The sequence below is a fragment of the Octopus bimaculoides genome, chromosome 4 (genome assembly GCF_001194135.2).
Source record: "Octopus bimaculoides isolate UCB-OBI-ISO-001 chromosome 4, ASM119413v2, whole genome shotgun sequence".
Lineage (NCBI taxonomy): Eukaryota > Metazoa > Mollusca > Cephalopoda > Octopoda > Octopodidae > Octopus > Octopus bimaculoides.
The window spans coordinates 88,210,850-88,237,074 of record NC_068984.1 but is presented as its reverse complement, the minus strand read 5'-3'; the positions used below and the strand labels follow the sequence as shown (position 1 = coordinate 88,237,074).

General features: G+C 36.4%; 1 protein-coding gene and 1 long non-coding RNA gene across 5 annotated transcripts in view; one reads left to right on the top strand and one right to left on the bottom strand.

Moving 5' to 3' along the window:
• On the bottom strand, nucleotides 1–13,477 carry LOC106879799 (uncharacterized). The gene is made up of 3 exons (XR_001410668.2): nucleotides 13,399–13,477; nucleotides 13,127–13,206; nucleotides 1–66 (listed from the first exon to the last, which is right to left on the bottom strand). It is a non-coding gene; the product is annotated as an uncharacterized LOC106879799 (long non-coding RNA).
• Nucleotides 11,023–26,225, top strand: part of LOC106879797 (recQ-mediated genome instability protein 1) — a 52,453-nt gene continuing 37,250 nt past the window's right edge. Inside the window, exons 1-4 of one of the 4 annotated variants that reach the window (XM_014929502.2) lie at nucleotides 11,023–13,100; nucleotides 16,203–16,325; nucleotides 21,850–21,996; nucleotides 25,513–25,623. In XM_014929502.2, the coding sequence (XP_014784988.1) occupies nucleotides 13,086–13,100; nucleotides 16,203–16,325; nucleotides 21,850–21,996; nucleotides 25,513–25,623 (396 nt within the window). In that variant the 5' untranslated portion in view covers nucleotides 11,023–13,085. Of the gene's footprint in view, nucleotides 13,101–13,463; nucleotides 13,517–13,635; nucleotides 13,754–16,202; nucleotides 16,326–21,849; nucleotides 21,997–22,816; nucleotides 22,906–25,512; nucleotides 25,624–26,225 lie in introns of those variants that run through there. The other 3 variants (XM_014929501.2, XM_014929503.2, XM_052967222.1) reach the window with 3 other exon arrangements.

The following is a 26,225-nucleotide window of genomic DNA, read 5'->3' as shown; positions in this document are numbered from 1 at the left end:
GAACCTTACTTTCTTCTTTCAAAGCAATATATAAATCTTGTTTCCTTTCTCCTATCATGATGACACCTAGAAAATAATAAAAAATAAATGAAATGTTACATTTAAATTGCTATGATTGGAAGAAAGAAAATGTATTAATCATTTCAAACAAAAATGTTTTTAAGAAAGATATTTAGACATTATATACATAGGTGCTGGTGTGGCTGTGTGGTAAGAAGTTTGCTTCCCAACTATATGGTTCTAGGTTCAATCCCACTGTGTGGCACCTAAGGCTAGTGTCTTCTACCGTAGCTCTGGGCCAACTGAAGCCTTGTGAGTGGATTTAGTAGACAGAAACTGAAAAGAAGCCTGTCATGTATTATATAGATATATGAATAAATATTTATTGTGTTTTTGTGTCTGTGTAACAACTAGTGTCGGTGTGTTTATGTCCCCATAACTTAATGGATCAGCAAATGAGACTGATAGAATAAGTACCAGGCATAAAAAAAATTATAAGCACTGGGAGAAATCCATTTGATTAAAAATTCTTCTAGGTGGTGCCACAGCATGGCTGCAGTCTACGTAAAAGATAAAAGATGATTATATAAAACTCTTCTGTTTTTTTGAGGAACAGTTTAACCTTTTGATCTGTCCCATTCTTGGTTCTATGTATTTTTATCCCAAAGAAGAATGAAGACACAGATGAAACCTTAAACAATTATATGCTTAATAGATATCAATCACTCATTAACAGGTGGTTTTCTTTCAAACTCTTTGCTTTACATTTACATTAGATTTACATTTAGTTTTTGTGTGTGTGTGTGTGTGTGTGTGCGTGCGTGCATGCGTGTGTACTGATTTTTGCGGATAGGCATGTTCAAAATCTCAAATGAGTTCACATATTTTTAAGAACTATAATTTCAAGATTTCACAATTTCAACCCCATAATTTTATAAAGCATATATAATAATATCTATATACACATCTGTTTATGAGAGGCTTCTTCCAGTTTCCATTTACCAAATCCACTCACAAGGCTTTGGTCAGCCACAGACTTTTGTAGAAAAGTTTGTGCACAGTGGGATTGAAGCCAGGGCCATGTAGTTGGGAAGCAAACTTCTTACTTCACAGCTATGCATGAATTCAATAAATTAGTCACCAAACATCAATATTAAGACAATGATAAGGCAGCAACCTGGCAAGATTGTTAGTATAATAAGCAAAATGCTTTGCACCATTTCATCTACCTTCGCAATCTGAGTTCAAATTCTGCTGAGGACGACTTTATCTTTCATCTTTCTGGGTCAATAAAATAAGTACCAGTTGAACGGTAGGGTCGATGTAATCGACTTATTTTCTCACCAAAATTTGAAACAAATATCAAGACAATAATAACCCTTAGCAAAGAACTGGTTTGTGGACAGCCAGTAAAGAAACCACTATAATATAACCTTATTGAACACGTATATAGAAGCCGCTATATATAACATTATAGAACACAGTGTTAATATACTTTATAGTATATTACGGTTGCATAACAAGATACAGTGTCCCTACAGGTCAGTAATATTTATGTTACACCACTATATTTAGTGGCTATTTAAGCAATGTGTTCATGGATGATTAGTGGGTTGGCTGGGTGCTGATGGTGGAACAAAAACTCCTGAAATATCGCATTTATGCCCATTACCCATTTTTCATCTTCAATTTCATTGTTGTTTACATCAGGTGTCTTGGATAGGAAATATATATATATATATATATACATGTGAACGCATATGGGTGTGGTGGTGTCTCCTGGTCTTGACATTGCATGTTAGTTGTAAATGGGTGTCACTGTCTGACAAGTAATGTCATTTATTTCCAATATTCTGTGAGAACATGTCTGGCCACGGAGAAAATATTACCTTACTTGGAAATACATGAAGGCTGGCAAAAGGAAGGGCATCTGGTTGTAGAAAATTTACCTCAAATAAATTCTGTCTGACCCATGTAAGCATGAAAAGTAGACTTTAAATGAGTATGATGATGATGACGGTGAGATGATGATGATAATGATGTTGAGAAATTCACTTCAAAGATTGTAGTCTTAATACTAAAATTATTTTGAGCTTTTATTATTTTAATGACTTATGTTGTATCATATAAGCAATCTGTTCTTCAAGTGTTCTTACTCATAAGTTTGAATGATCTTATCATTCTTTGACTCACTGGATAAATGAAGGAATGTTTTTCTCTCTCTCTCTCTCTCTCTTTCACTCTCTCTTTGTATGTGTGTGTGCATGTGTATGTACATGTAAAGCAGACACAATATCACTGTTTGTAAAGCAACAGTAAATGAGAATGTGTTACATACTGGGAATTAATGTCCTATTCAATTCCATATCATTTATGGAAGAATTTTGCTTGATGGCCCATTCTGGACCAAAATTTACAGTTAAAAAAAGGTAGGTCAACTTATACATCAAGGTGACTTTGGAGGAGCAAAATTTCCATGTAAAATGCAGCAGGGTCGGGAAAGATAATATGATGCTTGAATATATAGGCACAGGCATGGCTGTGTGGTAAGAAGCTTGCTTCCTAACCACATGATTCTATGTTCAGTTCCACTGCATAGCACCTTGGGCAAGTTACTTCGACTATAGCCTCAGGTTGGCCAAGGCCTTGAAGCTGAAAGAAGCCTGTCATGTGTGTATTTGTATCTGTTTGCCCCCGCCCCCACCACTTGACAACTGATGTTGGTTTACATTATTTACATTTGACGGATATTTGTCCTCATCTTGTTTGTTGTTAACACAATGTTTTGGCTGATATACCCTCCAGCCTTCTTCAGGTGTCTTGGGGAAATTCCGAACCTGGGTTCTCATTCGTAAGGTATTTTTTGATGTTATTATTATTATTGTTAGTGTTCAGGTCACTGTTTGGAATCAAACTTGGAATCTTGGGGTTAGTAGCCCGCGCTCTTAACCACTACACCATATGCCCATAGGCAATTATCGAGTGAATTTTAGGACTTATAAATCTAATGTTTTTCTATCCTCCCTTAACACCAGTTCCCATATGCTGCTCATATCAGCACTCGGTCAGCTTAGGAGGTTGTTGTGTCCTAGCATATGTGCTGCTTCTTTTAGTTTTCGTATTTTCCAGTGGTGTTCTCTGTCTATTATTTTAACTTCATCCCACAGGGGAAGAGGTGGTCTCCATTTTTCCATACATGATCAGCTATACCCGATATATCAATATCTTCTCATGTCACAGCTTTGCGATGTTCGTCTACCCTTATTTTGAGGGGGCGGTATGTTTCACCTTTGTATAACCTACCACAGCTGCATGGGATGGAGTACACGCAGTCTTTCGTCATATTCTCTTCTATTGGTGGTTTTACTCGAAGGAGATATTTGCAAAGTGTCGTATTACTCTTGAATACTGTCCTGATGTCATATGGGCCACATACCTTTTGTATCTTTTCAGAGAGGCCTTTCACATAAGGTAGACAGACTGTGGACAGTTTATTGGCTTCATCCTCTCTTTTCTTCATAATTGGGGTGGATAGTATACTTTTTGGGTAGTTGTTGCTTAATAGACCGTTATTGAACATTAATAATAATAATAATAATAATAATAATATCGAAAAATACCTTAGGAATGAGAACATGAAGAAGGCTGGAGGGTATATCAGCCGAAATGTGTTAACAACAAACAAGATGAGGACAAATATCCGTTGAATGTAAATAATGTACATAATTCCTCATCTCTTAAATATAGAATTGTATGATGTTGGTTTGTTTACATCCCTTAACTTAGCAGTTTGACAAAAGTAGACCAATACTTATGCACCAGGTTTGGAAACGAAAATGTAGAGGTCGATTCATTTGACTGAAAGTTCAAGGCAGTGCCCCAGCATGGCCACAGTGAAATGACTGAAATAAGTAAAAGATAAAAGGTAAAAGATATACTATATATACACTAAATATTTCATTGACTTGTATGTACACCAGAAATTATGGCACGTCTTATTGACAGGAAAATTTGTTTGAATATTCTTTGCATTCACACTTTCAGACATATTCTATAAACGATTCTGCTTTTTGTAGTCTTTATATTCCATTCACATGGTTAAATCATTGTTGCTATAAAGTTTAACAGTTTTTCTTTCTTGTAATGTTGGTAATAAAACAACATAGTCATTACACTTCATTGTCATTTTGTGTAGGTGTTCTAGTACTTAAAGATATATAATTTCTTTTGGCAATCTTACAATTCAGCGATTTTTCTGCAAGCCATGTCACATAATGACTATAGACTTTCATTAACTAAGATAAATAGCTAACTTAAAGAAGAACAGAAAAAAAAAAAAAAAAAAAAGAAAAATATTCAAAGTGGATCTTCTGAAAAGCCAGCGTAATCTGTTCTTTATAATATGTTGTTTGGCTTCAGACCTGTGATCAAAGGCATTCCAGCCATGACTATACTGTTTGTTCAAAGTATTCCTAGTACTACATTATCCAATGTGTCCTTCCTTAATTTAAATTAGGATATTATGAATTAAAGGAGATTTGGTTGCTATTTCTAGCAGAGTGAACAAGTACAGGCTTGCTTATTGACCCAAGTTCCAAAGTTTGAGCAGTAACAAATGTAAAATGCTTGTTTGCTGGGTTATAATACAAGCAAAAGAACAACAAAATAAAGAATTATCATATACTTACACTAAAATTAGTATATATGGCAATGTGTATATATGTGTATATATGTGTATATATGGCAATGTGTATATATGGCAATGTGTATATATTCTTTTCTACTCTAGGCACAAGGCTCAAAATTTTTGGGGAGGGGGCCAGTTGATTAGATCAACACCAGTATGCAACTGGTACTTAAATTATCGACCCTGAAAGGATGAAGTCCATGAGTTTGGATAAGCATGTATGTGGTGGAAGAAGAGGGCTCCGGCGTTTCTAGACACAATCATCACCTAAATGTTTTATTATATTTTTTGTTATTTGATCTCTTTTCTTTATTTTTTAGAGATCATTTTAAAGTCTATATGAATATTGCTTTCAAGTTTTGGTACATGGCTGGCAATTTCAGGGGAGGGATAGGTCAATAAGATTGATCCCAGAGCTCAACTGGTACTTATTTTATCGGCCCCAAAAGGATGAAAGGCAAAGTCAACTTTGGCAGAATTTGGATTCAGAATGTTTTTTGTTGGCACTCCATCGCTTACAATGTCGAGGGTTCCAGTTGATCCGATCAACGGAACAGCTTGCTCGTGAAATTAACATGCAAGTGGCTGAGCACTCCACAGACACGTGTACCCTTAACATAGTTCTCGGGGATATTCAGCGTGACACAGTGTGACAAGGCTGACCCTTTGAATTACAGGTACAACAGAAACAGGAAGTAAGAGTGAGAGAAAGTTGTGGTGAAAGAGTACAGCAGGGTTTGCCACCATCCCCTGCCGGAGCCTCGTGGTGCTTTAGGTGTTTTCGCTCAATAAACACTCACAACGCCCGGTCTGGGAATTGAAACCGCGATCCTATGACCGCGAGTCCGCTGCCCTAACCACTGGGCCATTGTGCCTCCACTGGATTCAGAATGTAAACATGGACAAAATGCCACTGAGCATCTTGCCCAGTCTGCTAACAATTCTGCTGGCTTGCCACCTTAAAGTCTATATCAATATGATTGTTGTTTTTATTGTCAAATTTATTTGAGCAGCTTTTATGATCAAAAGTGTTTTAATAATGACTATCCTTTTTTTTCTTCAAACAAAATGTATCTTAAAATACTTTGTCAAGTCAATAATTTCTTTTTTAAAACAGCAGAATGAATATGCAACCCTGGACCAAATAGTAGTATGCTAATAGGGGAAATAAATTACTAAGTAACACTGTTGTCTCTTACAACCCAGTGATGTAAATATGATGAGGTAAGTAAAGGTCATATCTAAATAAACTTAGTTTTTGAGGATTTAAGAAAAAAAAAACCAATTTGGTAATTGGTGCGAATAAGATCATCAAAATTTCATTATGGTTAGGATACATACAGATAACCATGTCACATTGTTCTTTGTAAAGGTTAACAATAGATGCATTCAGGCCTTAAGATGAGGAGTTTTTTAAAAACTATATTGCAATTCCTATCCAATACCAAGAGGACCAGTGATGGGGCTGCAACCTGTCCTGGAAGGTGTGTGGCTGATGCAGAAAGGTTGTATGTTCCAGATCTCTCAGAGGGTGTTTGAAGGAGCAACTTAGGACAGGTAACTGGAACATTACAAACTTTACGGGTAAGTAGCAGGAACTAGAGGAGGAGACCAAATGTTACTGATTAGATATAGCTGAGATCTCTATAAAAATTTCATGGCTCTTGTTCTGTAGATTTGGATAGAGGAGGGGAATTCCCTGGTTGTTGTGTTATAAAGTGGAAGGTTTGTGTCTGAAGTTTAGGCTGCAAGAAGGATCTCTGTGGCTGGTGCAGGTTTATGTGCAAAACAGAGAGTTCAAATACAAGTCCTTCCATAATAATGTCAGAACAGTTTTAAACATAGTTATTTGTTCTGCTCTCAAATTTCAATGAACGTGTTGGCAAAGATTACTTGATATATAAAAGAGTGATTGGGAAGAATAGTGAACATGATCTAAATACAAAAGGAGGAGTTTCATTAGAAATGGGCTCTGTATTACAAGCACCTTCACTGAGAGATATTCATGAATATACATGATATTAGAATACTTTTGAACAGAGACACTAATTGATTTTTTTTTTGTAATTATTGATATCTTTGATTCTGTGGATGTTTTGATTCAGTAGGAGTTTGGGATTGATACATTTGTGTAAAGAGAAAGGCTGAACTGTCAACTGATCACCACTTAGTTGTCTGTAACTGGAGACTATCTACAGCTAAGAGAACCTACAAGATAAAGTAGAAAGCATTGTCTGGTGGTGAGGTTAGAAGCAACTATGCAGAAACTATTGCATTTAAATTTGTAGAACTTACTGAACTGAAGATGTCAGAGAAGAGACTGTTAAATTCAGCAATTACTTCTTCAACTGTTCAATGATATAGATGAAAATGGCTTGCCGAAATGCCAAGTAGCAGAAGTATGTCCTGGTTTAGTCAAGAAGTTGAAGATTCCATCAGAGCAAAGAAGGAAGCTTAAAGTACTTAGCTTGAAAATAAATCTATTTTGTTCTTGTGGTACTATGAAGCAGAAAAAGTTGCAGCAAATTCAATAAAAACATGGGAGGATTTTGGGGTTAAGCTGAAATGACTTTCAATCAGCAAATAAAGTATTCAGGCAGACCATCTGTCAACTTTGTAACAAGGAGTCCCACTCCACCCCTGCCACCAAGAACTTGTTTAGGGTTCTCTCTGCCAAGAAGTACCTCAAGGGTAGAGAGAAGAGTTTACTGATCTCTTAAATCTGATCATTGTAACATCTTCAATTATACATTAAGTGTGTCTGGGTGAAAACAAATCTCACAGTCAATTGAAGCTTTTAAATGTGGCAAAGTCACTGGAGATTGATGAAATCCAGTTTGAGATGTTAAAAGCCTTAAACAGAGAAAGTATTTTTGGGTTGACCTACAGAAGTATGCACTTGTTTTGTAGATCTAGAAATAACATATTATGCATGTTATGGGTTATACTGTGGAAGGTTTTTCAGGAATTAGGAATTGATGAGTGACTTCTTGTTGCCTTGAAATCCCAGTGTGAATACTTTAGAGTTGGTGTTCATGTAAATGTTGCTAGGTCAAAACTTTTATACAGGAGTTTGAATTTTGCCAGGTGTGTGTATTATCACCTTTTCTATTTATAATCCTTTTGAACTGGATTGTCATGCACAACTGGAGTGGGAATGGTTTCAAAATTGGTAGATGTAGGATCAGCTGGCTGATATTTTTGGACAGTATGGTACAATTTAGCTTGTCAAAAGGTGGTCTTCAACATGTACTAAATAGCTTTGCTGCAAAGTGCTGTAAGGCTGGTATGAAAATCAGTTTATGAAGATAGACATTGGAAAGCCTGACCAGTGTACTTTGCATATTAGTGGAGCTTCACTGAAGCATGTGAAGAAGTTCAAGTATCTTGGAGTCATTTTTATGAGTGATGAAAGGCAGGATCAATTGGCTGCAAGAATTAGTGGAATTGGTGCCATAATATACCAAATTCATCTATCAGAAGAAGAGAATGAAAAAGCCTAACTTGTAATATTCAGATCTAGTGTCTACTTTAACTTAAGGTCATAAGCCTTGGGTAATGATTAAATGAGGATAATCAAGAATATAAGTGGCCGAAATGGGGTTCCTCCAAAGAGATGATGGAGTAATATTACTCTATGTAGTGATTATGGGGTTCCTCCAAGTTGGGTCATACTTTCTTCACCAAGAGGACACAGGTACTTTGGGCATGTGATTCAAATACCTGAGCAAAGAATTACAGGAGAGTTTTATGAGCAAGGCCAACTAGTAGGAGGCCTAGGGTAGACTACAAGTTAGATGTGTGGGTAATAACTATAACCTAGAAATCTAGCTGTAACATTTGCTGATAGATGTTTCAGACAGGAGTCTCTGGAGGGAATGTCTAAGGACTCAAGTCAGCTTGACTCTCACAGGAATACTGCGTTATGAAAATGGATGGATGGATGGATGAATCCTTGCTGTGTAAGTAATAGTAGTAGTAGTGGTAGTAGTAATTCTATTGATGGTAGGAGGAGGAGGAAATTCAGGCTAATCCAGTGTGTGTGCATGAGGGCAAGGGGATAATATGAGATAAGTTTCAGATTATCAAGATGTATCTTCAAATGGTTATAGTGTGAAATTTTTATTCCGGTAAACAGAGGAATTTTATCAATGCCGTCGGAACATGTGAAGGGCTAAAGCAGTCTCTTCTATGCACGACAGTTCTCTGTGTTAGTGTTAATGGATAGATGGGGCGGGGTGAGGAGACGACAAAAATTGTAAACAGTAACAAATAAAGGTACTATATTATGTTATTCGTAAATCGAACATTTTATGTACTCCCACCACCACAAAATAATTATCCACTAGAAAATGCTTGGATGATTAATTAGTATCAACGCCTAAATCGCTGATGTATGGCAGTATTTCAGATACTTTGTAGTAAATAATGCTAGCAGAAAATAAAACAAGTCTATATACCACAATCTCGTAATGTAATTATTTGTTTTAACAGACGATCTCGAGTGAAGTCACTGGCCAGATGATTCATTCAGTCTTTCATTGTATTACACGCATAGTAGGTGAATCTCTGCGTGGTCGTTCGATTTTCAAGAAATAACAGCCAGATATTTCTTAAATCATAGCTGAATGTCTTAAAGAAAGGACAACTGGATAATGTAATCATAACTGTGTGTGTGTGAAAATGGGACATTTGAGGACTAAGCATCTCATAATCCCCACATTAAATTGTCTGGACTAATTTCAACAGTTTAAATATTGTACATTACAACAACCGTATGTTGAAGTCATTCTAGGGGACTTAGTTACGATAAAAAAAAGTTGGCAACCACTTTGATCTTTGTCCACAAAGCTGTAGTCAAATATCGAAAACATTCCAGCTTTGTATGCATACCACAAGGCTTTTTTAATTTTTTAAAATTACTATATATTGTATGTTTTTAATAATTTTTCGTATGAATAAAGTATACATACATTATTAAAGTTAATGCTTATAGAAATTTGCTAATACACAATTTTAGGTAATTTTTCAGATTAACACCCGCAAGATTTTCACTAGGGGGTTAGGGTTTTAGGGTCAGGGTTAGAATTTTAGGGTTAGGGCTAGGATTAGGGTTAGGTAATCGTGCGGGTGTTAATCTGAAAAATTACCCAATTTTATTTGTAAGCTATCAGAAACACTTTGTTCTCATATAATTCAGTTATAATTAAATAAAAATTGCAAATAGTAAAATCCTTTTTCTTCCCCAACTTCTTTTTTTACTAGTGTCAATAAGGGACTATGGGTTCCAAAGGGAGCTATGACCAAAGATTATCGAGAATTCGTGGGTAAACGGCAATCATGAACGGAGATCGAAGATGAGGAGCTAACACCAACTAAACTAACAATTTTTTTTTAAATTTGATAAATGAAACAAAAGGGGATTTATTTTACTTACGTCCAATACAATTGTATATATAATGCATTGCTATATTTTTTATACAAGTTATGTACAGTCAATTATTAATAAAAGATTTAATTCTTTTAATTACTTCTTTTATTATTTACGGTATTTAAATGAAAAATCGCATTTTTCTTAGCTATAATTATCATTTTCTTTTCTGTTCATCCACTGGGAGTAAATAAATTTAACATTTATTGATTTAATATTCGCCATGTATAACATTTTCTTAGACTGCGTTTGAATGGCCTTAAGGCCAAATATATTAAGCATGAACCCGAGGCTAACATTCTAGCCTGCATATTTGTTTTTATACTCTTATTGTTTAAAATTTGTTAACGTTTGGCTCTTATAAATCTGAGCATCCATATATACTGTACAACAAATTTCAGCCTTAAAAGTAAAATACATAAAAGCAGCTGACCAGGTAGTCTATTTGTGTGCGCTCCACATGCTAGAAAAAGCAGTCAAGTTCCTCGTAACCCGCAGTAACAACAACATTAGATAATGTATTCATAGATAAATGAAAGTATTTAGAGGGTTTTTGATCACAGATCTCTTCTATCAGAGCAACATTAAACAATTCATCAATGTTTGATTTATTAAATATCCTGGATTCTCTGAAGACTACAAAATCTTATAAAATGACAATGTTCTAAAATATGTACATGCTTATATGTAAATTAATTATTACATATATAATACATATATATCACATATATAATGCAAAAACACTCTGCAGACCCCGATGGTCAATAATATAAAGATATAATTTTTAAGTTTATTCTTTCTATTTGAAAATAAAATTTTATTTGCCTGAGTTAAAATATTAAATAGACATGGTTTACATATAGTTGTGAGTGAGAGAGAGAGAGAGAGTATTGTTGTGGCTCCTCCTTGCTCATATTGTCTGGACATATCCGCATTTTAAAAACTCCATCGCAGTACAGAATCACATTGCATATATTGATTCTGTTGTGAGTACAGACTCAGAACAACACATTTAAATCAGTAGCTTCTGATATCCCACTAACAAAATGATGAAATAATACCCTGCATTTACTGTAATCTCTTTTATATCAAAACATTCACAACCTAAAGAAAGATATTTTGTTGTTTAATAAATTGTTCGTCATAATTATCATCTGTCGGCTACAACTTGTATTTACAGCGGGTAAGATGTGGGACACATTACATTTCCCATTCTATGAGCGCAAGCACCACTATCCTCTGTCGCTGTCTTGGCATTATTTTCCAGGGGATGCCTATGGTTTATCTTCCCATGGCTCGGTTTCAGATAATGAATTGGCTGGTGGGCAACTTTGGTGTTTTAAACATTGCCCTGAAAGCTACATCCGTTTTCTTGCTGTTTTGGTCAAATGAAGGAAATTGCCTTAGAGATCCCCGTTAGTCATTTTCTACATTCAATTGACACTGAAGGCCATTTGAAGTATCCAAGTGTAACAGCTAACAGGGTAATTGCAAGAGTACAGTGAGAGTCTAGGTTTCGCACTCGCAAAGGAGGATTGTTTCGATTACTATTATGAAGATTCTCCTCTTGAGTTAGACGGACAATTTAGAAATACAGCTTTTCTGTTATTATTGAGCTCTTTTCAGGAAAGCCTACCAAGGCCCCAACGTTCTTCTCCGAGCACCTTCAACAGTCTTCGACGGTTTGTGGCCACCTATGATGTTGGCTATGTATTCATTTTTCCTGTCCCCACTTTGTCGCTCTCGGTTTTTATTTTTAACAGAAGGAGTTGAGTATCTGTGATTTCATCCGGTAGCAAAGTCGGCAAAACTTATTTCATGATCTGCAACTGCTAACCACCCTGGACGTAGTCCAGAACTATGACGAAACTTTGTAGGACCCCGTCCGGCACCCAAACACTGTTGATGTATGTGCCTTAGAAGGATTGAAGAAAGTATCTGCAAGATACTGATAATCTCTTTCAGATGATTTGAATCAAATAAATGTTAAAACAATGGACAGACTGTTCTTTACGACTTCACATATTTCACAAAATATGTTCTCTGAAAACAATCGCCAAATATACTATCTTCAAAATATGTAAAGAGTTTCGGCAAACTACAGCATTATTGAATACAAGTTGAGCAACCGCCATGAACGCCTTTTGTGTAATCACCCGACATGTGAGAAATAACAGCCAAATTTCCTTTAGATTTTAAGACCCTGCCAGTTTAAAGAAAATTACAACAAATACTATATTGGATAAAACATAATGATACACGATGCGTGAAAAATACAAGACGGCAATGGCTGGAACTATCTTGATCATGTTTACACGAATCGATCCGACCTAGGGCTAAACAGCGATTGTGTGTTGTTTAAAAAGACAACTATAAAGAGCAATATACACATTTATGCAGGTTATGTTCAGTGTTATAATAATAGATATCAGGACTGTTAAATGTAGAAGGTTAGCTTTTGCAAACTTGGGTGAAACATGCTTAACTGAACAGTCAGGTCAACGACAGAAACGTTTCTGCAGACGTCCAATCTGCTAGAAATAACAGCAAATCTCATTCAAACTTTACCCTCATCGCCTTAACAATTGATACGCAATAGCTCGTTCAGTGCTGAAGACGAAGTATAGAATGAAAACAATGAAACACTTGTGACCAAATAAAATGGACAAATGGAACCGACTTTCTTTTGTTTAGTTTTTTTTCTTCTTTGTTTTCTGCAATCCTTTGAATTGATTTAAACATAAATTTACCTTTCCCTATTTTGATTTTAAAATTCTATGTTATCAAAAAAATTTTTATGATGCTTAAAGTAATTTCTAATTTATCTTTTGTTTTTTCATACAGAAATGTTTTATAAAATAATTTAGACTAAAACATCATTATTTTCACTGATTTCGATTTAAAAACAGAAATTACTAGGCGAACAAGATCAAGTGCTTACAAATGTTGTAAAATGTAAATGAAATCATGAAAACACAAAAGGTATGTTTTTTAATATGTGTTCTTACCTTTCGATACAATTTTTGAAAAGATCGACTGCTGCAAACCTGATCGACGAGAACCTCTTGGCAGATGACGATTTCACGACCTCACCAAATTAAGACATTTAGTTTAGTATTCAGATAATTAAAGTCATTCCTAAAGTACATAATTTAAACTTGAAACGTATTTACTTATAATTTTAATTAATTTTAAAATTGTTAACTATTATTAATTTTGTTTACGAAAATTACGAAAATACTAACTAACCACGTGCATAATAATGTCATAATTTGCTTACGACGTTGATGCGTGTTTTCCGTAATTTCCCGCATTATATCAGCAAATATTTCCTTTTTCATATTAAATTGGTTGTTTTGTTTTTATAAGCAGCATGTATGATAATTACTCCTGTTCTTGTGAGTTATTGTAATACTACAATTATTAAGTTTAAACATTTATTGATTATTTTCATTATGAATCAACATTAGAAATCTTCCGAAAACTACACTATTTCTTTTCTAATGTAAATTCAGTAACCTTCAACAAAAGCGGTGTCTACATTTATCTACCGAGAGACATGTTTAAAATTTACTGTTAGCAGTTATTGTTTAAACACCTGCGGCACATAGAAACATCATAGATTGCATCTAAAGGTAATCCATTCAACTGGTTAGACTCACTACTCAAGCTATTGTTTACCAAACTATTTCAAACTCTCGCCCACAGGTGTGATGTTTCCTCACTCTTTATTCTCATTTATAACTACTACAACAACCTCTGTTCCTTGGAGCTAACAAGCTACATATCACTTTTAACGAAGCCCTTCTGACATCCATTTCTATTTCACTTGTCATCCGTTTTGTATTCCTCCTACACTATCCGCTTTACCCAATCCCTCCCGAATGTCAACTCTCAGTATTTTCCTTCTTATGCGCATATTTCTTGCACAAGTCTAGTAGTTATTGTCCTTGTGCATTAAATATGTAATACAGCTGTGTCTTGCACATATGTGCTAATATTTTCAATGGTTTAAGGCAGCGAACTGGTAGAATCGTTATCACGCCGTGCGAAATGCTTAGTGACATTTCGTCCGTCTTCACGTTTCAAGTTCAAATTCCGCCGCGATCGACTTTGCCTTTCATCCATTCAGGGTCGATAAAAAAGGGCACTGGAGTCGATGTAAACGACTTACCCCCTCCCCTGAACTTGCTGGCCATGTATCAAAATTTGAAATCAATATTTTCATTGATTTAGAGTGTTTCTGCATCTCTTGTGCCTAGCCGGGCATAAATTTTGAGATTTATTCAACTAAATATTTTCAGATTCTTTTACAGCCTCTTAAACTTGGTTGGCAAGCTTATCATCCCTGTAATTTTTTTCTGTCTTCTCTGTCAATCCTGTGTTCTGACTTTATTCTTTAGTTTTTCTGTGACATTGATGACTTCCACTATTATTACATGACTTTTGCAACCCTGTAAATATTGTCATTCACTTTGCTTATGTGAAACCAGTACTGTTGTCTCTGCTGTACATATTAGTTGATACTTTAATATCCTTCTCCACTGCTGTTGATTGCTAGTGATCATGGCCTTCATAGTAACTCAGCTATCGCCATCCCGGCATCCCATTGAAGGTGCGGGTGTACCTAATCAATAAAACTGCTTGTAAGGCTTAAGAAAAATTCATTTTGCTAGGTTTTGCAGGTTACGGGCTTCACTTTTGGAAGTTATTTTCACCAGCAAGAAACAGTCAAGACAGGTGTTGTCACCTGGCATTTTTTGTGGGGAAGTTTCTCTCAGTTCTCAGCTCTAATGTTAGTTTATGTCACAACACATTAAGTTTAACTTCACAAAATTTGAGCATTCACTCCCCGAGGCCTAACATACATATATAGCCGTTCTTTTAACCCACAAAGCACTGGGATTTGCACTGACATAGAATGAACTGCTGAGCACATTTTATGAAAATGAGACTACCATGCACACGTAAAAAACAAAAAATAGGTAAAATATCTTCTTAGTATATGATGGTGGCAAGTTTTACATCATCTGAAAAGTCATTAGTTGAACTATCTTTTGACAGGCATTTTAACAAACACCCATAAATTAAATGCATCTATCTGGGCCATGATCGTGGCCTGTTGATCTGTGCCTGACGGCCACGATTGTGACCCGTTGTGCTTAATGTGTTAAGGTTACTTGTGCTCAGCCTCTCATATCTAACTTATTTCTCTCCAGTCTTTGTTGTTCTGCTTTCAGTGTCCAAGTTTCATCACCATGTAGCATCGTACACATACTCCATTCAGTCTGTCTTTTCCATGGAGAGAGAAATTGCCTTTGTTGTTTAACCCCCAGGTCACTCCTAATCAAGCAAACCTATGATCAATACCATTCCAGCTGTGACCATTATGCCTTTTTAGAAGTGTGTGGGAATGCATCTATTCTCTCTATTTCAAATGGTGGTGTGTTAGTTTAGGAAAATTTGGTTGCCATTTCTAGCTGGCCGAATGATAACATAGACTTTTACTTCTTGGCTCATATATATATATCAGGGCAATACAAAACCTTTTTAATTCCTATAGAGATAAAAAAACTTCTGAACTTCTCCCACTGATTCTTAATCTCTACTTCTATACTTTCCCTCAATCAGTGGTCGGTTACTGCTATCTCACTCCTTCCAGAAGTTTCTAGGAAATTGAAATTGAATCCTTGAAGTGGTTCCATTGTCATTGTAATAGAATTATTGATACAATCTACAGGAAGAAGTGATTTTTATTAAGAATAATGTTGTTTTGTCCCAGATTAGTTCTGATTTACTTTTCTTATCAAATATTTTCTGTCTTTTGTATATCAGAGACTACATTGCCCATATGTGTTCTCTTTTTAAAACTGTAGAACATATCTGAAGAAATTTGGTTGCTGATTCTGCAAGATGAAGCACTTTCATAGCAGTTTCTTCATTGTCTCATAACAGTTATTATTAAAAAATTTTTTTTTTTAAATGATGATGAAAGTTTGTATGTTTTGTTAATGTTACTTAAATATTTGAAGTTGATAGTATCTTATAGAAAACTAATACTTTCTTTTCATATGAAAATAAAAGGACACCACAAATTCTTTGGTAGCTATTATGGAGGAAGTACACATATTCTTAAAAAGCAAACATATCCAAGTACCAATGGAATGGTTAGATGCTTGTATTGATTGGCTTAAGGAAGAACATCAGGTATGTTATATTCATTATCTAAATGTTAGTCTTTTTTGTTTTTAAATTATTTAATCAGAATAAGCAGTGGTTGGTATCCATAAACTTTGAATATCCTCCTTCACTGATGAAATCAATGTCCAATTTGCTTGTCTGTTGCTTGATGTTTGCAAGGAAAATGTGTACAGGGAAATAATAATTGTAGAGGGCTGAAGTTCTTAAGATGATTAATTGAGAATCATAAATAAATAGGTACAGGTGTGGCTGTGTGGTTAGAAGCTTGCTTCCCAATCACATGGTTCCTGGTTCGGTCCCACTGCATGGCACCTTGGGCAAGTGTCTTCTACTATAGCCTTGGGCCAACCAAAGCCTTGTGAGTAGATTTGGTAGACGGAACTGATAGAAGCCCATCATATATATCGTCAGTGGATCATATATCCAAAAACGAAGCATACTCTAAAAGTTAGAGCAGTAATGTACTTACATGAAGTTAAATATATGTCCGGTCATAGAGTGACCAATGGTTTCACATCCATAATGCACTTAGCTTTATAGACAACTCCTTAAGTTTAAATACCAGCTTTTGACCTGGGCAAAAGAATGGGGGAAAAAATAGTGTAGTAGGTGTAAAACAACATTTTGTAAACAAATATGAAAAAAAATGCATTTTGGCGAACGGGGAGGGGAGAGAAGAAAAAATCTTGGAAAATTCACATGATCAAACTCACAGGATCTGAAAACTCAATGTTAACACCCAGTTACAAAAATGTAAAAAAAAAATTAGTGTAATTTTCCATGTCCTCTCTGCCCCCTTCTCTGTTCACCAGCGTGCATTTTTTCATATTCATTTACTACATGTTGTTTTACACCTAGATCAGAAACTGGAGTTTAACCCTCATCAGGCTCCAATGGCCACTGATATTAGAGTCTGATGAGTCATCTATAAAGCTAAGCATTTTATGGATGCAAAACCACTGGTCACTCTATGACCAGACATATATATATATATATATATATATATGTCTGGTCATATATGTATATATATGTGCTGTGTGTGTGTTTGTGTGTGTGTCTGTGTCCCACTACCACTTAACATGGTGTTGGCATGTTTATGTCCCTGTAACTTAGGGGTTTGGCAAAAGAGACCGATAGACTAAACAAACCTGAAAGGAAAAAATAATAAGTACTGTCATTGATTCATTTGACTAAAATTTCTTCAAGGCAATGCTCCAGCATGGCTGCAGTCTAATGCCTAAAACAGGTAAAAGAAAGATAAATGCAGAAGTTGGAGAGGGGTGAGGCATGATAGGGATGATGAGGAAAGTTGAGATGAGGGCAGTGGATGGTCTTGGACAGGTGGTACATAGCACATAACAAGTTCAAAGATGCCATGATGTCATCATGGAAGATGATATCAACAATGAGTTGATATAGATTTCCTCAATGCAGGATGACAGGTATTTGAACAGTGGAGTTGTTCAAAATGTGGAAGAGACAAAAGATGAATTTTAAAAAATACCTCATAAACACTAGGTATTGATGTTTTTGCTTTTGGTGAATATAATTAAGACAGCTTTTTTTTTTTTATCTGTGTTCAGTTTCATTTATGGTGAGTCAGAGTGTGATCAGATAAAAAGACTCCCCAACAGAACCTAGGGAGAGAACTTTGTTGCTGCTAACATGGTGTAGGCGCATTACACCCCTTGACAGCAGGTAAACAAGCTGGCTATACAGATATAGAGTGTTACACAACATTGAGGTTCAGACATGTGACCTCATCTCATCCTTTTTTTCTGCACTGACATGCAAGCTATGAGAATGCAACTTGACTGGCTCTATCTTATGCCTCAGGCCAGCTTGCAGATAGGAGCATAGCACAGAAGACCATGGCCTTTACACACCAACCATTTTATTTATCATTCCATATACGTGTGGCCACAATAAACGTGTTTAAAGTTACAACCTTGCTTGTATATGCTTTCCATCTGGCTTTACTACCAGCGAGATTACAGCCTTCTGAGAGTCATATTAGGTGACTCAACGACGACCTACAACATCTAAAATGGTGACCCAATGTGAACACAGACTTCTAAAATGGTGAACACCAGGCAAATACAGACCAGTGAATATGTATTCCCTTTTCTCCTTCGCGACTCTGGCTATGCAACCAAATTGCCTCTTGTCATATAGGAACACCACTGATGTCTCTTGTCGCCATATTGTCTTCTTCACCAGGAAAATTTTGGCGTTATTTCCAAGTGGGAAACTGCAAATCATTTTTCCTCAGGTTGTAACTGAATTTACAACTTCCATCATTTGAAAATATGGCACCCCAGAGAATTTTCTTCTTGCTTATAAAAAAAGGAAAAAAAAATTATTTCTTCTGTTTTCATCCTCTGCTATTGAAAAAGAATTTTCCTAGTTCGTTGTTTGTTGTGTCTTCTTTCAACTAGGGTGTTTTGACTGCCATTTCTAATGGTGTTTCTTCAACCAGCTTGTTCTTCGTGTTGTTCCCTTCCTATTATCCAAGGTGAGTCATTTTCCTTTGTCTCACTATCATGGAGATGCCAAGATGTGGTTTTCATGACTGGAATCATTCTTCATTTCTTCTAACATTCAGTTGGCCCAGAGCAAACTCCACCTCGTTCTTACTGGCATTCCTCCTCCCCTCGCACTTTCAGTGTGAGACATGATAACAGGAACGCCATCGGATATGACTTACGAAACCTTCAAAGCTGAGGTTCTCCAGTGTAACTCTCTCTCGCCTGAGAGTAAATTTCGTACTCTTACAAGATGAGCATCTCAGGGACCCAAACCCCACCCAGCTTTTGCGACGAATCCGAGAGTTGTCCGATAGCTGTACTGCCAACCACTGTTGCCTTTCTTTTTATTGACATCTGTTATCCTTTTAGCATTATCCTGATATTCATCACTCATGCTTTCTCTCAGCAACTAACATTAGTCTACTGTTAGCCACCACCCTCTCTCCTGGAGATCAATTCTTGTTGACGTCTATCACCGACCATCTCTACTGTTACCCATCAATCTCTCTCTCTCTCTCTCTCTCTCTCTCTCTCTCTTTTACCACCAAAAGTGTAGCTGCCTTCATTCTCTTTTCTTCTTCTTCGGGTCACTTTATGGATGTTTATCACTCTCATGCTTTTGCCATCTCCATCATCCATGCTCACCTTTATCATCTGGCATTACCCTTCTGTAATGCTAACTGTCCTTCCCACTCTCACAGGTCACTTATTACTGGCTATCCATCCCTCTCCCCCGTCTCTCTCCCACTCAAACAAACATGTAGCTGACATTATTGTCTATGCCATTACTGTCTCTATATATCCTACCATTACTGCTTCTCTTCCTTACTCTTTTAGCACTGTCTTTTTCAGTATCTCCTTCCTCTTCTATGCTGTCTCCTCCATTATTCTGTTTCTCTGCCTGTTTTTAGTCTCTTCTATCACTCTTCTTCATATTCTGCAACTGTCCTCCCTTCTACCTACTCTGTTGGTAAAATTACCTGAACAAACAGAGAGACAGTATCAAGCAGTGAGGACTGCTTTTGTGTTGCAGAGTGCAAATCAACCTCACTAGTGCTGGTGCCCTGATAAAATATTCTGAGTAAAGTGGTTGGTGAATGAGCAGAGATGGCATAACGTTGAGAGGACCTACTGGTCTTGTCTCGTTGAAGGCATGACAATCTCTCAAGTGTTGGTGCTACAAAAAAATAGTACCCAGTATACTGTGTAGAATGGTTGGTATGAGGAAAGGCATCCAATTGTTGAAATGCTAAAATATAATGCAATGAGCAATATATGATCCCTTGTCACCTCTCTCTCTCTCTCTCTTTCTCCTTCCCTCTCTCTGTCTTGTTCTCTCCCCTCTCCCTCTTTCTCTTCCTCCCCCCTCTCTCCCTCTTTCTCTCTCCTCTTCCTCTCTTCCTCCCCCTCTCTTCCTCTTCCCTCTCTCTTCCTCTCCCTCTCTCTTCCACTTTCTCTTCCTCTCCCTCTCCCTCTCTTTCTCTGGCTGTGTAACCATGTACTTCCTCTATAGCAAGATACCTGTATCTGCTTCTGTGTCTCTGTCACACTCTAACCTTTCATCTGACACAAGATCACCTCCTCCAATGCCCCCTCTCCTCTCAAAATTTTTTGTCTTGCAAGTTACTTGGTGACCCTGCTGGTGCTGGTGCCACATAAAAAGCACCCACTCCACACTGTGAAGTGGTTGGCATTTGGAAGGGCATCCACCTGTAAAAACCATACCAAAACTGACCTTGCCTGTGCAGGTGCCACACAACAAGCACTCAGTCTACTCTGTAGGGTGGTTGATGTTACGAAGGGCATCCAGCTGTAAAATCCATGCCAAAACAGACATAGCAGTCTGGTGTAGTCTTCTTCCTACTCGGCTCCTGTCAAACTGTCCAACCTATGCCAGCATGGAAGCTGGACATTAAACGATGATGATGATGATGATAACTACTTCATTATTGAAAGTAAATGTAAAATGGTGAGGATAATGAATTAGGGTAGTATTTAGAATTAAACAGAATCATTCTTTCATAGGTTATGGATGGTTATACACTCAGCTTTCTAGTGGCCATCATCATCATATAATGTTTATTTTTTATGCTGGCATGGGTTGGACAGTTTAACGGGAGCTGGGAAGTTAAAGAGCTGCATCAGTCTCCATTGTCAGTTTTGGCATGGTTTCTATGGCTGGATGCCTTTCTTAATGCCAACTATTTTACAGAGTGCATTGTGTACATTTTATGTGGCAACAACACCTGAAGAATCACCAAGTAACTTGCAAGACAAAGACCCCTGACTTGGAGGGGGAATAGTATTGAAGGAGGTGACTTTGTGCCAGCTGAGAGCTTCAAATATAATAGAGTTATAGAAATAGCTGTTTTGCTATAGAGAAGATATTTGGTTACTCCAAATATCAAAATAAAATGCTCTAACTGATGATGGACTGATGTACATATTGCAGAGAAACAAAAGAAAGCATGCTTTCTCTTGCAGCAGTTATACTAGTTGTGTTCCTGAAGGAGTGATATTTTCAGAAGTTATCAGAATCATGATCTGCAGTGGACTACAATGATAGGAATGATGTTACATTAGATAAATACATTACTGTACTTTTCAGTTTGACATCAAAATTTCTTGTGTGATGTGGTTAGCAGTAGGAGGAATATATCCAGCTGTAAAATCTGTGTTTGCAACAGAATCCATCTGAATCCTGTTATGTTCTGTTGATTTAAGTACATACAAATCATTCTTCTTGAACACAATCTATTTGGAATCATCTTCCAGGAAAATTCATATATCCTTGGTTACTTGAGTATATGCATTACCAAAAGCCTTTTTAACAGTTATTTTTTGGCCTTTGTAGTTAGCTCAAAGCCCTTTATATTTTGTATGTCTAATACTTAGGATTCTGTGCTTTGTTTTATTCAAATTTTGACAAATGTAAACTATTTAAATTTAATTTAGGATATCAGTTTGTGGTATTAATATTTTTTTCTTGGTTATCTTTTCAGGGTTCTACATTAAGTGTTGACCAACTTAAAAGTTTGGTGTATGAACAGTGGTTAGCTGCTGACCTAACTGAGCTTGGATCTCAATGTTTACCACAACAAACTGCTACTTCCAATAAGTTTTTTCTCTCTGGATTTTATTGTTTACAGGTGATGTATTATTGTAATACTTTGTTCTCTTTCTCTCTCTCTCTCTCTCTCTCTCTCTCTCTCTCTCTCTCTCTCTCTCTCTCTCTCTCTCTCTCTCTCTCTCTTTCTTTCTCTCTCTTTCTCTTTCTGTCTATCTGTTTCTCTCTCTCTCTCTTTCTTTCTCTCTCTTTCTCTCTCTTTCTCTCTCTCTCTCTCTTTCTTTCTCCCCCCCCCTATCCTCTCTCTCTCAAGGAATTTAGTGTATAGGTAGGAGTTCTCAGCCCTGTCTTGTTTATCATAGCCTTCCAGGCCACAACAGAGGAATTTAAGACAAGCTGCTCTTGGAAGCTTCTCTACACTGATGACTTTGTTCTTATTGCTGAATTACAACAGAACTAGAAAATGAATTTCACTCTGTAAGCAGAGTCTGGAATCAAAGGGCCTTAGAGTTAATTTAGCAAAGATCAAAGTCTGAGTAAGTAAGAAGACAGACAAATTACTGATCCCTTAGGGAAATGGCCCTGCTTGATAAATTCTACTAAATTTTACTGAATTCGTTGTTATTTTCAAAATTAATTGAAACAAAAGCAGTGTATTTCATTGAAAATATGGTAAAACAACGTTAACTTATTTTATATTGTTCATGTTGTTTAGCCTTGTCAGCTTTGAATGAGACTGACAAAGGCATTCTAGTTGCATCTTTTTTGTACATCAAGGACTTGATTGTTCAAAGAGTCCTTTGATGGAAGGGTGTGATTTGTGGGAGATTTTGATGTTATTTCTAGTAGGTCAAATGGACATGTAGAGGTTACTTTGTTGACTTATTTTATTATTTGAACAGTGAGAGGCTCAAACAAGTTGAATTGTACCTTGGAGCCCAAATCTCTGATGAAGCCATTTGTAAGGAAGAAATTAGGACACATAGCAAGGGTATCTATGAAAAAACTTAACATCTGGATCAACAATAGTGTCCCAATCAAGTTAAAAACAAGGCTAGTGTGCTCTACAGTTCTATATTCAAGAGATGAATTATGTACATTATTTACATTCAACGGATATTTGTCCTCATCTTCTTTGTTTTTAACACAACGTTTTGGCTGATATACCCTCTAGCCTTCTTCAGGTGTCTTGGGGAAAATACCTTAGGAATGAGAACCCAGGTTCAAAATTCCCCAAGACACCTGATGAAGGCTGGAGGGTATATCAGCCAAAACGTTGTGTTAACAACAAACAGGGTGAGGACAAATATCCATTGAATGTAAATCATGTAAATAAGGCACTCATGTGGCCAATAGGCATTTATGGTTGTGAATGTGGCCTCTAAACAAAACCGAAGAGAACATAAGCAATGCAAATGAATGTTACAAGTCTCTTACAAGAACAAATGAATGGGTGTTACATCAAATGGTTGAAAGACAACTCCTGAACATTGTGAAAAAAACGAAAGCTCATCTACGAGGTGGTATCGAAAAGTTCCTGGACAAGTTATGTTTAATAAAAAATAACTAATTTACTTAAGTTGTAACATCATCTCCTTGGAAATAGTCACTTTGTGCAGCAACACACTAGTCCCAGTGTTCCTGCCACTTTTGGAATCTGATCTGGAAGTCATTTTACATAAGCAAGTCGAAGACCTCTTGCGATTCACTCTTGATATCAACAATGGTGTAAAAATGGCAGCCTTTGAGCTGCATTTTCATCTTGGGGAACAGATTTAAGTCTGTAGGTGCTAAATCTGGCGATAGGGTGGGGGTGAGAAACTCATGAGTGAGGAGAGCTCAGTAACAGAGCATGGTTGTGAAGAATCCAATTCTACATGCTGCACAGATCCAGTTGCTTTCACCAAATGTCCTCCCTCAAACACTTCAAAACGTTGCAGTAGAACTCTTGATTGACAATCTGGCCCCGGGGAATGAATTCTTGATGTACAATACCACGGATGTCAAAAAAGAAAACAATGAGCATGCTCTTGACTGAGCTGCAACTCTGTCATGCACCCGTGCCACTTGAAACTTTGTGTATGACCCATTGCCTCATTACCATAAGCTTACTGAAACATACTCAATGTTTCTGTAGCAGACTTCCCAAGTTTAATGCAAAAATTTCACTTTGGTTCTTTGTTCCAATTTCCTGTCCTTGACAAAAATCATAGACTACAATATACATGTGATTACAAAAACACAAATTTCTCAACTTGCAAAGTAAACACAGCGGTGTCACTCAGCACACTACCTCATGATGGTCACTTGCTCGCTCTCGCTGTTAGTGCACTGTAGAACTAGTCCAGGAACATTTAGCTGCCACTTTGTGTTATGACCATATTCAAAGAAGCAGAGGTTTGGAAAACATTATCATGGAAGGAAGAGTAGAGGATAGTAGATCAAGAGGCAGACAAAGAATGCTGTGGCTGGACAATAGCAAGAGATGGTTGGACAAGAATGGCAAGGCCGCTGGAGAACTTAATTAAGAAAACTTTCATTGTAGTGTCATAAATGTGCTACTCATGTACAGTACATGATGACAAATCAGTTTATAGTTTTAACCTGCTTTCCTTCTTATTTATAGTTAACAGAACAATTATAGTAAGGCAATTGAAAGACCACTACTAATAGATCCTAGATTTCTAGAAAACTTTTAATAAGAAGATTAGTTGATGAAGATAAGGTATTTTTAAGGCCAAAGTCAATCTTGATCAAGTAGACCTCAATATTATGGCTCATCTATTATGGCCAAAAATATGGCTATAATAGATGAACTTTTGGTTTTTTCAGACTGTTCCAGAGTTATCTTTTACTTACTTGTTGTAACATCCATTCATTTGTCCGATGGTCCTTGTGAGAGACTTGCAACATTCTCCTCTACACCCACATTTCAAATGCATTGATTATGCTCTCTTGAAACTTGCTCAGAGTTCATGCTTCACAACCATAAATACCTATTGACCAAATGAACACTAACGCTAGCTGTCTTTTTAACTTAGTTGGGACACATTTTGACAATGGCATTTGATCAAAAACGTCTTTGTCTTTTTCTATATTCGGGACTATATGTTCTAATGTTTGCTCTCTTTAAGACAGGAAGGTGTCATTTGAGAGATTTACCTACTAAGTATAGCATTTCAAGCAGTCATACAGAGGCTTCTTCCTTGGCTCTTAACCCTTTTGTTTCCAACCTGGCTGAAATTGGCTCTGGCTCTGAGTACAAATGTCTTGTTTTCATAAGTTTTTGATTAAAATCTTCCACCAAACCTTAGTCACAATTTATATTCCTAACACTAGCTGAATGATAACTAAGTTATTTTACTAAATTATTTGTTAGATTTGACGTAATTGAAAGAAACACAGGGCATCTCAAAATAAATACAGTAACGAAAGGGTTAATGTAGATAATTTGTGTAAAGGAGTGAACTTTTGAATGTAGACAACAATAAAGCTTCATTCATCCAAACAGTTTAATTATGTAATTTCTAGGAATTCTTTATTTTACTTTGGATAATTTATGAAGTTTTGTTTCCCTTTTTTAAATTTTTCATTGTAGGTAAATAATATTATAGATATTAGTACATCCTATTACACTCAGCACTCAAAGTTAAAAGGAGCAGACTTCTCAAACAGTCTAATATCAGCTGAAGATCCAAAACAATATACGGTATATCCATTTTTTTTGTCATTCTTTCTAATATTTCTTACATTTTTCTTTCACTAATTCTGTTACTCTTTTAAAAATAAATAACAGCTTATTTATTTATAAAGTGCATTTTAAAGATAATCTTTCTTAATGTGTATGATGATCAGTACTTTTATAGTTTTAAAGAGACTATTTGATATGACAATTTAATATGACAAAGTCAAACTGGTGGTATTTGAACCTAAAACATAAAGACAGACAAAATGTCACTAAGTATTTTGCCTGGCATGCTAATGATTCTGCCAGCTTGCCATGAAATATTGAGGGTGATATAACTAATAATTCTCTTAAAGGTTGTGTATTCCATCATGACCATGGTTGAATTAATGAAACCAGTAAAACATCATCATCATCATTGTTTAACATCCGCTTTCCATGCTGGCATGGGTGGGAAGGTTTTGACAAGAGCCGGCCAGGTTGAAGCCTGCACCAGACTTCTGTAACTGTTTTGACAGGAATTTTACAGCTGGATGCCCTTCCTGACACCAACCACTCAGCAGAGTGGACTTAGTGCATTTTATGTGGCACAAGCACAGGCGAGGTCAGTTTTGGCAAGGTTTTTA